Source organism: Cyclopterus lumpus, chromosome 12 (genome assembly GCF_009769545.1).
Source record: "Cyclopterus lumpus isolate fCycLum1 chromosome 12, fCycLum1.pri, whole genome shotgun sequence".
Classification (NCBI taxonomy): domain Eukaryota; kingdom Metazoa; phylum Chordata; class Actinopteri; order Perciformes; family Cyclopteridae; genus Cyclopterus; species Cyclopterus lumpus.
In genome coordinates, this window is record NC_046977.1 from 5,189,675 (window position 1) to 5,205,418 (window position 15,744).

At 42.8% G+C, this 15,744-nt stretch overlaps 1 protein-coding gene across 1 annotated transcript in view; it reads left to right on the forward strand.

Moving 5' to 3' along the window:
* The window catches only part of LOC117740810 (collagen alpha-1(XXVII) chain A-like), a 58,325-nt gene extending 46,155 nt beyond the window's left edge, over positions 1 to 12,170 (forward strand). The window contains exons 29-61 of the mRNA XM_034547383.1: positions 3,075 to 3,128; positions 3,395 to 3,454; positions 4,149 to 4,181; positions 4,380 to 4,433; positions 5,589 to 5,642; positions 5,948 to 6,001; positions 6,155 to 6,208; positions 6,304 to 6,357; positions 6,484 to 6,591; positions 6,676 to 6,729; positions 6,849 to 6,956; positions 7,066 to 7,119; positions 7,235 to 7,288; positions 7,467 to 7,523; positions 7,621 to 7,674; positions 7,759 to 7,812; positions 7,924 to 7,977; positions 8,332 to 8,385; positions 8,595 to 8,702; positions 9,037 to 9,144; positions 9,287 to 9,394; positions 9,490 to 9,543; positions 9,738 to 9,800; positions 9,887 to 9,940; positions 10,028 to 10,063; positions 10,195 to 10,212; positions 10,318 to 10,353; positions 10,454 to 10,480; positions 10,595 to 10,645; positions 10,731 to 10,899; positions 11,002 to 11,111; positions 11,206 to 11,424; positions 11,545 to 12,170. Coding sequence (XP_034403274.1) covers positions 3,075 to 3,128; positions 3,395 to 3,454; positions 4,149 to 4,181; positions 4,380 to 4,433; positions 5,589 to 5,642; positions 5,948 to 6,001; positions 6,155 to 6,208; positions 6,304 to 6,357; positions 6,484 to 6,591; positions 6,676 to 6,729; positions 6,849 to 6,956; positions 7,066 to 7,119; positions 7,235 to 7,288; positions 7,467 to 7,523; positions 7,621 to 7,674; positions 7,759 to 7,812; positions 7,924 to 7,977; positions 8,332 to 8,385; positions 8,595 to 8,702; positions 9,037 to 9,144; positions 9,287 to 9,394; positions 9,490 to 9,543; positions 9,738 to 9,800; positions 9,887 to 9,940; positions 10,028 to 10,063; positions 10,195 to 10,212; positions 10,318 to 10,353; positions 10,454 to 10,480; positions 10,595 to 10,645; positions 10,731 to 10,899; positions 11,002 to 11,111; positions 11,206 to 11,424; positions 11,545 to 11,691 — 2,376 coding nt within the window. The 3' untranslated portion in view covers positions 11,692 to 12,170. The remainder of the gene's footprint in view (positions 1 to 3,074; positions 3,129 to 3,394; positions 3,455 to 4,148; positions 4,182 to 4,379; positions 4,434 to 5,588; positions 5,643 to 5,947; positions 6,002 to 6,154; positions 6,209 to 6,303; positions 6,358 to 6,483; positions 6,592 to 6,675; positions 6,730 to 6,848; positions 6,957 to 7,065; positions 7,120 to 7,234; positions 7,289 to 7,466; positions 7,524 to 7,620; positions 7,675 to 7,758; positions 7,813 to 7,923; positions 7,978 to 8,331; positions 8,386 to 8,594; positions 8,703 to 9,036; positions 9,145 to 9,286; positions 9,395 to 9,489; positions 9,544 to 9,737; positions 9,801 to 9,886; positions 9,941 to 10,027; positions 10,064 to 10,194; positions 10,213 to 10,317; positions 10,354 to 10,453; positions 10,481 to 10,594; positions 10,646 to 10,730; positions 10,900 to 11,001; positions 11,112 to 11,205; positions 11,425 to 11,544) is intronic.
* The last annotated feature ends 3,574 nt before the right edge of the window (positions 12,171 to 15,744 follow it).

The window sequence follows — 15,744 nt, forward strand, 5'->3', positions numbered from 1 at the left end:
CTCGGGGAAATGTGATTTATGGGGGAGATTAACAAGAGCAAAGTTTTAATTTTTTTTGGGGGTTAGCAGGAGGTTTTCAAACCAATAAAACATTCGCAAAAAAAACACAATATCAGCTTTTAGACCTGTGACCTTTTTGTTGAAATCCAACCTAAATGTGCTAAACCTTTGAAAGGACTTTTAGATAATAATTTCTGTTGTTTTTTTTCCACAATCGTATCCACCTGATTTAGACATTTTATTTCTGAAAGCCTCCAGTGGGCTTGTTTCACATTGTGCATCATATGCTGCTTTATCAGCATGTATATGATAGCTCATATGGTAACCGAAATGAATACATCATAATGTCAATTGAACTGTAGAGTTCACAGGTTTAACTATATTCATTTTGGCATCGTTCCCTTTCGGTGACTCACCGCCACTCCTAAAGTGAGACAATTAGTGTTATTCGATACACCTGCGTCTGCTTCTCCTTTTAAAACGTAAATATTAAATAACTCAAGAGTGTTCAACGAAAATAAAACAAATACACTGTAGATGCAGACGCCAGTAATCGCCTTGAGATTTGTCAAACAAAAATCGTAAACCCACTCGTATTTTCTGAGACATGAAAACAAGGAAATAACAGCTGGAGTTTTAGCTGCTAAATAGAAGAACATGCAGGGAATGAATTATTGTTCACGGAGGCCATTAAAGCTGATTCCAAGAGAAAGTAGTGGCCGTAATTAATGGAAATAATGACTTTTTGACTATGACGATGACGACTGTAACTATGGCGATGATGCAAGAGTCATCAGGACACCGTTAAATGGATGTTTTAGGGGTCAGCTGATGCTGGTGTTTGTAGTATTATCCTCTGTCCTTGTGGAGTTCAGACCTTTTCAGAGTTAAAAAAAAACAAAAAAAACATTTATTTTATTGCTACGGGCCACTGAGCCAGCTGGAAAGTGGAATTAAATCACATTGAACTTCTCAAAATGAGGCGTCCAATGCGTCGGTTGGCCTGGACGCACTAAAGTCTGAAGGTGTGCTTTCAATTAATACGAATGTCTGCAGCTTCCAGTGCCAATAAATCTGCCTCCTGCTTTCCTGATTTAAGTCGGGGAGAGTCCAAAACTGAGAAAACCTGAGTGTGTTGCGAGCCAGAAGACTTCATGTAAATGTGCGCGACCACAGATACACACTCTCACATGTCTCGTCGCTGCATCCGCCAACCGCACGCGAGCTGTGTCTGACACAGAAGATCATTTCAGTTGTCATGCATACGCCTAGACAAACAAAAAATGTCCCTTTTGTTGAACGATACAAGTAAACAACGAAAAGGATTTAATTTAAGACTGTGGGGGAAGGAGGGGTGGGGGGGGGGCGGGGGTCCACTCACTGGGTTGTCTGTGAAACCAAAATGCTATAAAGTCTCGGTAAAGACGGACGGTTTCAGACGGCTTCTTTTTGATTTGGTGTCATAAACGAAGGCCTACGCCATTTCGCGAGATGATTTTTTTTTACTCAATTTAAACAACCATATGTCTTTTAGACGCGACCCTGAGCCACAAGGCCTTAATGTCGACAGCGATGTAACATCTGGCCTCGCTCTCCGAAAAACATTGGCACGGGGCTGTGTTCTTACATGGAAATATATTGTGGAGTCAGAGAGAAGAAGAAAAAAAAAAACACCGGCATGTTGACATCGGATCCCGCTAGGAAGCGCCTCTCTGCTTCTTCTTTACATTACATGTCATTTAGCTGACGCTTTCATCCAAAGCGACTTACAATCATGTTACATTCATACACCGTAGACACAGCTACAGGGAACAACTCAGGGTTAAGAGTCTTGCTCAAGGACACATCGACTAGGGCGAGGATTGAACCGCCAACCCCCTGATTGAAAGACGGACTTGCTAACCACTGACCACTGACCCACAGTCGCTCCACATTCTTCTGTTTCCTTTGCTCGACATCATTTGTGGATATCGAGCAATGAGAAATCGCCAATCGGACTAACATAATCGAATAAACTCCTCGTGACGTCCAGTCCAGAAGATCCTCGGCTAACGTTGAAGAGCACATTTATCTCATCGCATGTTTTTTAAATCATACTCCCGGTGTTCCTTTTTCTCCCAAGTCAGTGTAACTCAGTGTAATTCATTAACTGCGAAGCGTAATATTTGAGTGGACGTGTTTTTTTTCTTCCTGCGGCCCAACGGGGTGAAATATCTCCCCTACACACCCCGTTAATCCGCCTATGTAAACGCAAGCAGCGGGTAGCAGGTACCCCAGACAGGAATGTTAATGAGCGCTGCTTATCCAGCTCTATGTATAATAGGCTTATAGCACTTCGGCTAGCGGCGTTCTCCGCGGGCCAGACTCCCCACTGGGCCCAGTCACCGACCACTCGCCGCAAAACAAGGCCTGCCTGTGTGGCTGCGTCGTGTCCTATTTTGCTTCCCCCCTCAGTAAAAGATTTTTTTTTAATGATTACGAGAAAATCTCTCGTTATTTATGTGATCGCGGAGGAGCCGGGCATCCGCCACGCGGCGTAGATGAGGACGGTTGTGCAGGTGCAGAGCAGATGGGACTTGAAGCTGGTCCACTGCCTGCCCTCCCATTTATTATCACTGCTCACTAGACTGGCAAGCCGCTTTAAGCGCTTTAGATTGATTATGTTTGACAGCTGCACCCGTGTCATCTAAACAGTCCGACTGCTCTGACTGCGTGTGTGTGTCACACACTTTGAGCCCTGACTGTTTAATAATGCAAGTCATAGACTAGCAGTAACTTTAGCTGCCCCCCCCCCCCCGCCGAGATACCTGCAGCTATTTCTGCAGTCCTTGTACACACACATTAGCTTTTACACGGCCACGTACAACATGTGACTTACTCTCTTTGATCATCCTTTAAAAGTCAGGTTCACAGGCCCTTGACCGTGCTCCCGGGCATGGGGGGAGGGGGGGGGGGGGGGGGGGGGGGTTATTGGCATCGGCGTGCCATACCGAGGTGTTTATTTACAGCGTGGCTGTCTGGCTGTGCTGCAGTGACCTCTGTTGGTGAAGTGACGGCTGTCTCTTGTGTTTCAGGGAGCGATCGGGCCCGACGGTCCAACCGGAGAGATGGGTTTAGAGGGCAAGACGGTAAGAGATCGGACGTGATTTTGTGCATTTGCTGGAAGGTCCTTGTTGATGTATTGAAACTACGAAAAAAACCTTCACAAAGTCAAGCTGTGTAGTAATGAAAATAAAGTAGCATTCATTGCTGTCAAAGTGATATCCTCCTGCATAATAGATTCTAAATATGCACCACAAGAGCAAGCTGCACATCTACTCAGGAGGCCGGGTAAATACCACAGTGAACTGTCTCCGCACCATGGCGATCTCTCATCCTTTCCCTTTCTCCACAGGGTACTGAAGGTCCTCCAGGAAAAATAGGTTTCCCCTGGACCACAGGTAAAGCACTGGGGGTACTTCTCTACTCTTCCCTTCTCCTTCCTCTCATATATTATTGGTGGTAATGTTCCTCTGGAGATGGCAAAGAATGATTTAGAGGACCGACATGATGCCTGCAGAGTGGAGGCCCACGGGCAGATACAATAATTTACTTTGGTAGGAGAGAACTGTCCTTGGAAGGTTTTTCTACTCACTGTGAGCCAGATTTACAAAGTGTGGACACCTGAGCGCACGGCTCATTGGTGGGGTTTTGAGAACATTTACTCAGCATGCAATTAAACCCCACTTTCTGGGAATTATTTGGGCATTTGCAGCTATAAAATACTATCGATATTTATGGACAGAAAGGCTTGTAAATCTAATGTAGTAAGGGGGTCATTGCGTTAACTCACGGACAAATTAAAAAGAGATGGAGAGAGACATGGAATGACAACACGCACTTGTGCTCGGTGAAAATCATGTTTATTGGCCAGACGTTCCTCTTTTTTGTTTGATGTTGTACAACGGTCAGATAATGTTCTTGTGTCATATTATTACTACATAAATAAACATGAAGATAAGGCCTGCAATTACCCACAAAGCCTCAGTAAATCTGGACTATGCATGCACTTCCTTTGTCAATTACAGTATCGCACACTTCTAAATCCTCCTGTCTTAGAAATTCTTCTTTTTATTGTGTCCCCCCCCCCCTGTAGGGGAAGATCGGAGAGTTCGGGGGAAACCGGGCCTAAAGGTTTTTCTGTAAGTTCCCTTTGCTCGTACAAATGAATATTATACACATCTACGACTTAATGAAGAAGTTATTTTGTGTGAACAAGCTGTGCTCTTATTTGAGCTATATTCTAACTAAAACCTTCATAAAAACTATACATGTATGTAGTGTGTTACGACAGTGAGCATGTACATGTGTTCTGAACTCACTTACCCTTCTGTCTCCAGGGTATCCAAGGACCCTCGGGACCTCCGGGGGACAAGGGAATAGCAGGCGAACCGGTACGACCTTCCAACTGCGTCTCCATCGTTTCATTTACTTCTTGTTTCTCCATCTTCTCTGCATCCCTGGCATATATTGACTTCCTCACTTGCCTCTATCCCTCTCTCTCTCTCTCCTTCTGTTATCTTTTGTTGAGGCTCAATCTCAAGCTCGTCAAACTTTTCCTCTGCCCCCTTTTTCATAAGCACGCTTAATAGTTTTATTAAATTCCCTTTGGCAACAAACAACACCTTGAATCTCTCTGCCCAGCCCCCTGTTGGTTCCAAAATATCATCGCCAGGAAGGACATTTATGAGACAAATTTGCTGGTATTAAATGTTTCCTCCAGAGCAGCCAGAGACTTGTCTCGTGCGTCACACATCTGCTCCGCAGTGGCCGGAGAGGGAACTGCAGGCGCGCCGGGTGACCGACTGAATACAGAATATAAACGCTTCTGAAAAAATAAACCGGTTATTAATAGAAGTGCTGAATCGCCGAAAAATGACAGGGAAAATGTATGTGCCGTGATGGATAAAACCGTAACTGCAAAATATGTGCTGTCCTCCTTGTGTTTTTCTTATTTAACGCACGCTAAAAGAGGCAGAACAGGAAAAACAATGTTAGTTAATGTTAGAGGCAATGATATTATAAATAATATTTGGAGGACTAAGTGATGTTTCCCAGCAACCGCCTATAAATATGAATCCTCCCTTATATACAATGTTGAAAATCACCTTTTTCCCTCTCTATCACTCTCCGTTGTCTCATTGTGCTGCACAGCTGCTTTCACTGATGAGACAATATGCTTCTGAGCCCCGCTGCTGGCTTTTCTTTGATGAATGATATGAATTAAAGACCACACAGATGACTTCAGTTATATCGTGATTATTGTTTGAACTGGATGCAAGTCAACCAGGGAGCAAACTGAGAGTAAGACGTATTCATGGAAATGTGCCGATGTTTAAGAAACATAATTAGTGACAGTTAGTCTTTGCATTTGGAGCCATAACTGTATACAGATGCTTTACTGATGTATCTGCTAGTTGGCTCTTCCACAATAAACATCAGCCAGGGATTTTTTTCTATTTTTCATACTTATGAAATGTTCATCTGTGTGAAGCATCTCCAGTTTTTGGTCTGATTATGATTCAAGTATGTGTGTTATCGTCTCATAGGGATCCTCTGGGCCACCGGGGACCGTGGGACTGTTGGGAGAAGTTGGTCAAAAGGTGGGACATTTTGCAAACAACACACACACACACATACACACACACGTGCGCACAAAGGGTATCGTGAAGACTGACTAAATGATTAAATATGTGACATCTGTTTTTCACCAGGCCCCAAGATATCAATAATTCTCTGATTGAAGTAATCTGTCCAATTAAACTAATTAACCCACATTACGAAGGTGTCCTCTTCCTTTTTTCTCTCTCATGACAATACGTAATGGCACTCTCCCCCTACAGATCTAATGCCAAATACTAATTTGCCTGTAATTTCTGTCCAAAACATTTTCCTTTCCTCCATCTAGGGTCCTCCGGGCAAGTTGGGGGAACCAGGAATAGCAGGCGAGCCAGGGGAGAAGGTGAGACAATACACTGTTGAATGTTTACCTCAACTGTTGCACGCCTAAATGAAAGAGAATGTCTTAAACTACATGAATTAATATCAAAAAAATACCCAAGTTAGACATAATGACTATCGTCTGTGCCCTGTTGCCCATGTGTGTGTGTGTCAGGGAGCCATTGGACCTGTCGGGAACATCGGAGAGCAGGGACTAATAGGACAGCGGGTGTGTGTTCATCAGAGTTACACCATCAAATATCGGTAACATGGTGGAGCTGTTTGTTTCATTAACCTTTGCATCTGTGTGTGTTCGTATAACAGGGAGAGCCAGGCCTAGAGGGAGAAGCTGGTCCAGCTGGTCCCGATGGAAGCAAGGTGGCGTCTCTTCCTAATTAAATAAAAGATCTGAGGCATCGACTCCAACACGTAGCCATATGCTACGCGTGTGATCTTCGATCAAGTAACTTAAATAGAGTCGTGTCTCTCTGTGCGTGTGCTCAGGGGGAAAAAGGCGACATGGGTCAGGAGGGCGACAACGGAGAAAAAGGTGAAATCGGGCTAAAGGGAAAAGAGGGCCCACTTGGAAGTCCTGGACTCAACGGTGTCAGAGTAAGTGGGCTGACTTTCTGGTCAAATCCATAGCCACATATTTTGTTTTCGGCTGTTTCCTAATTTTGTTTTTTCTCTCCAAAGGGTCCAGAAGGGAAACCTGGCAAATTCGGGGAAAGAGGCAAACAAGGGTCAAAGGTATCAACATCCTCTCAATGGCAGATTCATCCTCCAGACAACGAAAAGCATCCACGCGCCATGACAACGAGATGCTCTGGGTTCAGCTGTTCTGTAACTTATCCTTTGTGCGTGTTTAGGGTACCAAAGGTCATCAAGGTCACCTTGGTGAGACCGGGACGGTGGGGAAGACTGGACCGCCAGGTTTCACTGGGCAGAAGGGGTCCAGAGGAACCATTGGACACGTGGTAAAGTGGAACAGTAATGATTTCATTTTTAAAGACATAAACTGTTTTATAGATTGTAAGTTTGAATGCCATCTAAATTACGTGTAGTGAAGATATTTGTTTTCATTAGGGAGCTCCTGGTCGAATGGGTCAACAGGGGGAACCTGGTATTGCAGGTTATGAGGTAAGATTACTTTAGAATACATACGTGTATTCATGTGGGTGGCCATTAAACATTATTTATGTGCATTTTGGTGAATCATTTCACGTAACATCATGTCTTCGGTCTGTCTTTGCAGGGCCATCAGGGACCACAGGGCCCCATGGGGCCTTCAGGACCAAAAGGTGAAAAGGTACACCTCGTTCACTTTATGTGTAACACTGATCTCCTTCTCTTCCTTCTTATTAGTTCCCAGTATCCATCCCAGCAATAATCTTGATTGGCCACAAATCAATCCTGAACTCGTTTTAAAAGCTGGATTAAGTGTATTGAAGCATCTAAATGTGCATTGTTCTGCTTTTCTTCTGCAGGGCGAGCAGGGGGATGATGGGAAAGTCGAGGGTCCTGCCGGTCCTCCCGGTGACATCGTAAGTCACACCTGACTTGCCTTTCTCCATCCTGGTCTGCTGTAAGATTGCATTAAAACAAAATTGATTTGCTGTGAACTATTTCTTGTTTTATCAGGGTACTCCAGGTGACAGAGGAGAGAGAGGAGAATCGGGAGACCCGGGGTATAAAGTAAGTACCATGACATTGGAGCGATTTAAAAAATAAAATCATATTTGGGTTCATGTGGTTTATATTCTGTTACTCTTTTCTCAGGGTCAAGTTGGTCTGGATGGTCAGAGAGGCCGGTCCGGAGCTCACGGACAACCTGTGAGTTGTGATTTATTTCCGTACGCAGTCCAGTGGACATAAACAAACACACGCGCAGGCACCACACAGGTCGTCTTTATGTGCTTTCAGTAACACGACTGCTCATTTCAGGGACTGTCTGGACCTCGCGGGCAACAAGGACCCAAAGGGGCCAAAGGAGATCAAGTAAGGATGTCGAAAAAACAAAAACATTTTGTGCGCATGTTTGAGGAGTTATAAGGATATGCACTCCTATTTATTGTCTGAATGCATCATCTTTAGTGCATGAGAGCTTTAGATGATATATTCAAGCTTGTATATGGTGTAAGTTGAATGCCTGAGTAATGAACTTAACAAAGATCCAACAGAAATGTCTAGTTAAGAGGCCATTATTAGTAAGCTGCTGTTAATAAATGTCTTGCTGTTCACCAACACCTGCATAAATGTTACTGTTGCTAATTCACAGTGACCAACAATGACGAGCAGAAGAGGGACATTGATAATTAATACCGTTAAAACATTTTCTCTCTCTCTCTCCAGGGTCAAAAGGGCAAAAAGGGTCAGTCAGGACAAAAAGGAACCAAGGGACTGGAGGTAGGTTAACGGGTCTCCATACATCCTCACTCCTACAGATGTTTTGTATACTGTCAGCCTTTACGACTAGAATAATTGGAAACGAGGCGCATACAAAAGTCATAAATTGGATTAAACTAGACCTACGTATAGACGGATGTAGAAGAAGCCGGTAAACACGAGCTGTCACGCTCGGTGCAGGTTTCTGAAAAGTCCTCTCTTCTCCTCAGGGTGAGGGTGGTCTCTCCGGTCCCAGAGGTGTGGTGGGCCGAGAGGGGCTGGAGGGTGTGCCCGGGATGGATGGAGTCCCAGGAAAGGACGGCAGTAAAGGCATGCCGGTGAGACGAAAAACAAAGAGATCTCTTGTTCATATATCTTAATTATCTTATTTATCCTATTTACACAAGCCCACGAGTTTTGCCCGCATGCCCAATATGCTTAAATATCCCTTATGTTACACAATGAAAACGTATCGGACAGAGAGAAGCACAACTTGATGGATTTGCTATGTTTAGAGACGTATCTGTAATTGGGCTGAAATATACCAGATGTGCCTGGACGAGAGTCATTAAACTGTAAAAGGTTTATCCTCTCAGAACCATGAATGTAATCAGCATATTTCACATCTTTGTGATGAATCTTCTCCATTCGCCCACCATGATGTTTATTTAGGGAGAGCATGGTGATGATGGGGAGGCTGGTCTTCCTGGCAAAGGGGGCTCACGTGGTAAAACTGGCGGTCCGGGACTCCCGGGAGTTCAGGGGACCATTGGACCAAAGGTGAGAGGGATGAGTAATATGCCGTGTATTGATTATACTGAACTATATAATCATCGATAGAATGGGGTTTGAGACTGCTTTAATTATCAGATGATAACCAGGAATTATTATTTAACACCCCATCATTTATTCATCCATCCAGGGTGAGCAGGGTCTTCGAGGCCAGAGTGGACCTCCAGGGAAAAGAGGCTTCAGAGGTGGAATGGGACTACCGGGGACACAGGGAGAGCAAGGACCCAGAGGACAACTTGTGAGTAGCAACTGTAATGCAATATGTGATTTGATTTGATATGATGACATATTGGAGATTCTGTGTTACTCATTGTGTCTTTAATTCTTGTTCAGGGTTACGCAGGGGAACCCGGTTTTCCAGGAATTTTGGGAGTGTTTGGACCAAGGGTATGTTCAGCACCAAACAGCCACAGACAAACCCACGTGTCCATTAAACACCACCCTGTGTTATGATCCTAAGTATTCACATTTAAAAAGTAGTTGTAGTGTTTTGCTAAACAGATGTATGCAGACACACACACACAACTGTATATATATATATATATATATATGTGTTGAAAGAAAATGGTCACTGTTTTCAGGGGGCTCCAGGAGACTTTGGGCCAAAGGGCATACAGGGACCAAAGGGGCCACAGGGCACAAAGGTAAGCAGACTTGTGGTCTACTTTACACTGACGAAGACACGCCGGACCTCTTTTTTCATTGTTCTTCTCCTGTTCCTCTCCATCAGGGCAGAGGAGGAGTGGGTGGCCCCGTGGGAATCATCGGTCCCAATGGAAGCGCAGTATGTATTAAACAGATCGAGATCAGCTCCATTATTTCTATCTGCTGTTATTCTGCCGCCGACTGACATGTGTACGTCTCTTTACAGGGTCCTAGAGGGGAGAAGGGCAATTACGGAGAGACTGTAAGTGTCAATTTATAACCACATTGACTCTTTTCAGTTTTTTTTTACATTTTATTTACACAGTGCTGTGTGAAAAGCAGATTTGATGACAATATTCACACTGAAAATATGTCTTTTCTCTCTCTGCACAGGGATTTCAAGGCCCAAGGGTATGTTTGCATAGTGTGTCAGTTTCTGTTGCTGCATATCATTTTGTATTTTTCTATGGCCACTTAAAACCTCATCCTGCATGTGTGTTCTTCTTTTTTTACTAGGGGTCTCCTGGACCTCGTGGACTCCCTGGACTTCCAGTAAGTTGTCCATCTTTAGGCAGCAGTTTAAGCATCTGTCAAACAAACATAATCATATTCGAGTTGCGTGAAATAACTTGTTCTTTTTTTCTTCCTTCAGGGTCGCCCGGCTATCCCTCTATCATTCGTAAGTCGGGTTTTGTTTGCTGATTCAACTAAATCCAAAATGTACTGAAATGTGTTATCCAGAAAGATAAAATCACCCTGGTGAGATATTTTAAGATTCTGTTACTTTCTGCAGGAGGAAGACGGCGTTTTGTTTATGGATTCATACTCCCCACTCAGGGCTGAGGTCAGTGGAGTATGACATCGACACGTCTCTGTACTGTTGCTCGTTGTCTTATCAGACTCACCGTATCTCTTGGTCTGTCCTCCAGAATAAGCTAGTGATGGACCTGCCGATGCTGGACCAGGGCGCAGAGATCTTTAAGACCCTCCACTACCTCAGTAACCTGATCCAGAGCCTGAAGAACCCGCTGGGCACTCGGGACAACCCCGCCCGCATCTGCAGGGACCTGCACAGCTGTGAAGAGAAGTTAAACGATGGTGAGGGTGTTCGCATGTTGTGTTGGAGGCTGACACAGAGAGTGCTTTTATGCTTAGATGGACTTATTACTTATTATTATTATTATGTGTTTGCATTTTCAGGCACTTATTGGATGGACCCCAACCTGGGCTGCTCGTCAGATACAATTGAAGTCTCCTGCAACTTTACTGGAGGTGGCCAGACTTGCCTGAAACCAATAACTGTATCCAAGGTATTTAAAACACAATAAAAGCAAATAGTATACAATTTAAAGGACTATTGCAGACTTGTTAATCAGCAGTCCTGTCCTGCCCCCTTTTGAGCAGACGGCTATCAGCGTCGGTCGTGTCCAGATGAACTTCTTGCACCTGCTGAGCTCAGAGGCCGAGCAGCACATCATCATCCACTGTCTGAACGTCTCGGTTTGGAGGTCAGCTGAGGATCAGCTGGCCCCTCAGAGCGCTGTGAGATTCAAAGCCTGGAGTGGGGAGATGTTCGAGGTGGGAGGAGATCTCGAGCCAGAAGTCATAGAAGACTCCTGCTGGGTAGGACCGACTAGATGTCATCTGGCTTACTGCCCTTTTCGTCGACACCATTCTTGACTTGCCCCGGTTGAAACGTTCACGCTTTTGGACTATAAAATGTCTTGTGTATCTGGGTTTCAGGTGAAAGATGGCCGCTGGCACCAAACCCATTTTGTCTTCCACTTCCTGGATCCCTCTCTGCTCCCCGTGGTTGACATCTACAACCTCCCCAAGACTACACCTGGCTCACATTACCACCTCGAAGTAGGTCCTGTATGCTTCCTGTGAGGGCCGACGTGTTAAGTCTTCTGAGCGTGGAGGGATGGATCCTCACCCCTCGGTGACACCTTCATGCGGGCGTGGAGATCGGAGGGATCTCCTCCGATCCGTGGTAAAAAATAATCCAAGCGAGTACAAGCCTCCCCTCCAAACAGATCCTGCTTCACTCCCATTGGACTGCAGACACAGAGGGAGGAAGCACGGGGGGTGGGGGGAGCTGGAGGGACAAAGAAGAGCTGAGGAGGAGCAGGGGAGTTCTTGCACTAATAGCTTCTCCACATGGCAAAAGCTTCTTCAAGCTCTTCAAGAAGGATCTCCACATGTACGCCCGCTTGGAGGAAAAAAAAAGGCTTCATGCCACACAATCTCTCGAGAACATTGCTAAGTGAAGGGAGACCATGGCCAAGTTAATCAGCGGACATTATAGTAACTTATTTTGTAACTGTATACATCTGTATACTGTGTGTACTTTTTTTTTTTTTTTTTTTTTTTTTTTTTTTTTAAATACCAGAAATCAATTCTGTTAGGAGAGAATAATTAAAGTAATTGGGATCAGTTAAATGTACATATATATAAAAATATATATATATATAATATATGTATGCTTATTATTAGCTTTTATATATATGTATATCTTATGTAAAGAAATAATCTTCAAGTGCAATAGAAAATGAGAAGATAATTGATATTTTAAACTCATATGGAAGGATTTTTCAGGGGTGCCATTTAATTTTCCTTTGGTGCTAATCTCCATTTTTTTTTTCTTTTCTTGCCGACGTGTGAATAAATCCAGAGGCAGGTTCATTTGCTTGAATCGAGCAGATATCACATCTGTATTTACCAGTGCTCCAAAATGGGAGATTGTGGCTTTTAGTCTCATCCCAAAATGTGGGAACCAGCGTAAACTCTCAGTAGGAACGTCCAAAGCCACACACACACACACACACACACACACATACACACGCACACAAGCCGTCCGCACGGAGCGTCAGTGCATTAAATACTTATTATAATAGTTATTATTCATACATTATTGAACCAGATGCCACTGATGATTAGGGAGAATATCTGTGGTATAAAGGTTTTTTTTTTAAAAAGAGTATAGAGCTCTAGTTTTCAGTAGTGTTTTATTAATTTCTCTACAACTCTGGAAGATCAGTTTCATGCTTCCTTAAGTACGATAGGAGGGAAATTATTATTATTTTCACGGCACCGCATGGTACCAGGAGTCTCTTCTTCTACCCCACTTACAGTAGACAGACTGCAGGTACAGGCATTCCTTAGAGGAGAACTGAGCCACAGGAGAGAGGAGAGTGGGTCCATGAATCCAAATTAAACCCCCCATCTTCCATCCCATCCTCTCTCTAGTACATGGTGCTGAGTAAATTATCTAAGGTGCTAACCATAGTGCTGTAATTACACCACTTTGCTGAAATATTCTGATGTTCATAGTGCATGCTTGCTTAGATTAATACAAAAAGTCAATATAATATATTGCCATAGCTTCCATAATGCACTATAATGATAATATCCCATCACAAACTACATAGTTTCCCTAATAGTCTGTTTTTGTTCAATGCTGCAATTTACAAAAATGCTTATAATGATTTAAAACATTTTTAGAGGTAACTATAACAACTTTTGTATCCAGTATAAATCACAGGGTTTGAAGTATTTTTTAAGAATAAAATGATCTTATACTCTGTACAAAGCCCCCCCCCCCCCCCACATCCCCCTCCCCACAGCGGTATGTAATATTTTTAGAAACAACTAGTGGAGGATAGTTTTAATTAATTAAAAGTTTCTTTGTTGTAGCTGGACACAAGTGTGTGTATAATTGTGCAAACCTTGCTGTAAACAGTGGATCCCATCTTGCTAATTTAATGTTATTTAATGTTGTTAACGTGGTTGCTGATTGAGCAAGTTCTGTTGGTTGAAGCAATACTACTCTTTCTGACAACTTTATATATCAGTTTGCCCAACTGGTCTTGGAGTTTATAGATTTTTTTTTTAATGTGTAAATTTGGGGCTCCGGAGAACAAATTTATTGCAATGTTAATTATCTTTTATTTTTTTAATTTTTGTTCATTTGCTTTATGTTGTTTTTTCCTCTATGATAATCAGCCATGTACTGTACCAGGACTCTGTGCTATACTATAACTTTTTTGTTTCAAATAATTATGCAAATATGTGAACATGTTTTCTTCTTTTTTGTAAATCTGTTGTAGACATTAAAACGAGCTAAGAATACCTCACATTTTTACACATGACTTGGAGCAAAGATTTTTCTGTTGCCTTTACAATTAAAGCCTGTCTGGAAATATCAGCCAAATACATTCAGTCATCAAAGAAGACCATTTCTGGTGCTAGCATCCTTTATTTGTCTACTTGTTCAATAAATACTTTTAATTTTTGTGTGAATTATTAATTTTCAACTATGGCTGAATGGCTGGAATATCCACAAGCATAACAAATGAAAAACATGGTGTTTTTGAAGACAGATTAAAAGAAATGCAAAGATCTAAAGCTTGATATTTACAACAATACAGTTAACAATTCTATATGTTTAACATCATTTCACAGTATTGCTCACTCATGGTTTTATATAGTGTACTAAAAATGCAATGCGTTGTGATGATGGCCAATAGTTTTGAAACACACCTCTGATACGCGCACTTTAATTAATTATTATAACATAATTATTGCTGAATTGTGTGACTGCATAAATGGTGCAACTTTCCCTACAACACCATGTCCAGTTGATTCAAGCAGTCGCAACAGAGACATAGATCAAGATCCAACAGAAAGCTCACATCCCAATACACTCAGATACAATGACCAGGGTTGCCTTGTTGGGGGTTGAGGATGTGTTGATCCAGATAATCTGTTAGAAGGCCCTCGAGCAAAAACGGTCTGTGTGGCCCCAAGTGACCCTACACCTACCTCCCTGTCTGCAGTGTGCATGTATCATCTGCTGCTCCAAGTTTATTTAAGTCCAGTGCAAACTTTATGAAGAATATGTACCATGAGACAATAATACAAATGGTCTTTTTTAACTAGATTTTGACACAGGTCTCATTTCCATGAAAGGGCCTTGAATTCCAAATAATACTTTGTTAATATTGCATTTTACTTATCGTGCATATTCCGTAACGCATTTGCAATTAGTCAAATTAACCCAAACCAACTGACACACATGCAACCGGAGGCTTTTGGGACCCCTTGGAGTCTGGGGGACCGCCATTGCTCAATTGGTAATCCTACTTTGATGTAATCAGTTTTTGGAGAAATCGGAGTTTTGCACACCAGTGTCAAGAGAGTGAGTGTTGTGTGCAAACAAAGAACCACACGAAGGACTGTAACTTGTTTAAATTTAGTACGAAAGCTCCTTCGAGGCACATACGTGTGGTAGATGAACAACTAACACGCTGCATCTGCGGGAAGAGGAAGCATACCATGATGGTCTGCAAGATAAAATCACTGGGATCAAAACTACAGTTGTATGTCTTACAATAAAAGACAGACCATTTAACACCATATACTTGCTAAGTGAAACTGTACCCCAGCCCGGTTGAAATGAGAATTAAACCACTTGATGTCGCTATTGGTGTCTGGATAGATTTCATTTGGAGCTGAACCAGCTGTATTACACCAAATAAGTAGATGTCCCTAAACTCGGCTAAATGGATGGAATACAACGATCTGTGGACGTTTTTGTCCTCTTAACTAAATGTTATAATCACACAGCAGCAAGTGTTAATTAATCCGCGACACCATGAACAACACCCACTGTTACACTTGCCACACACATACAAATTATGTTTAAACATACCCTTTAATTAATATGTCAGAGACACACACATTGAAAGGACGCTCTGACAAATGATCCAAGGCCCTGATAAAAGTGATATTTGTTCTGTACTTATGTTAAGGGTGCATGACGCACACTTGACACAAATATATGTCCCTCTCGAGTAACCAATGTTGTTACCGGTATGCTGCTTATTTATATCTCCCTTGGTGCACTTTAGTATCAAGACAGCACATTCTAGTCTATGGTCT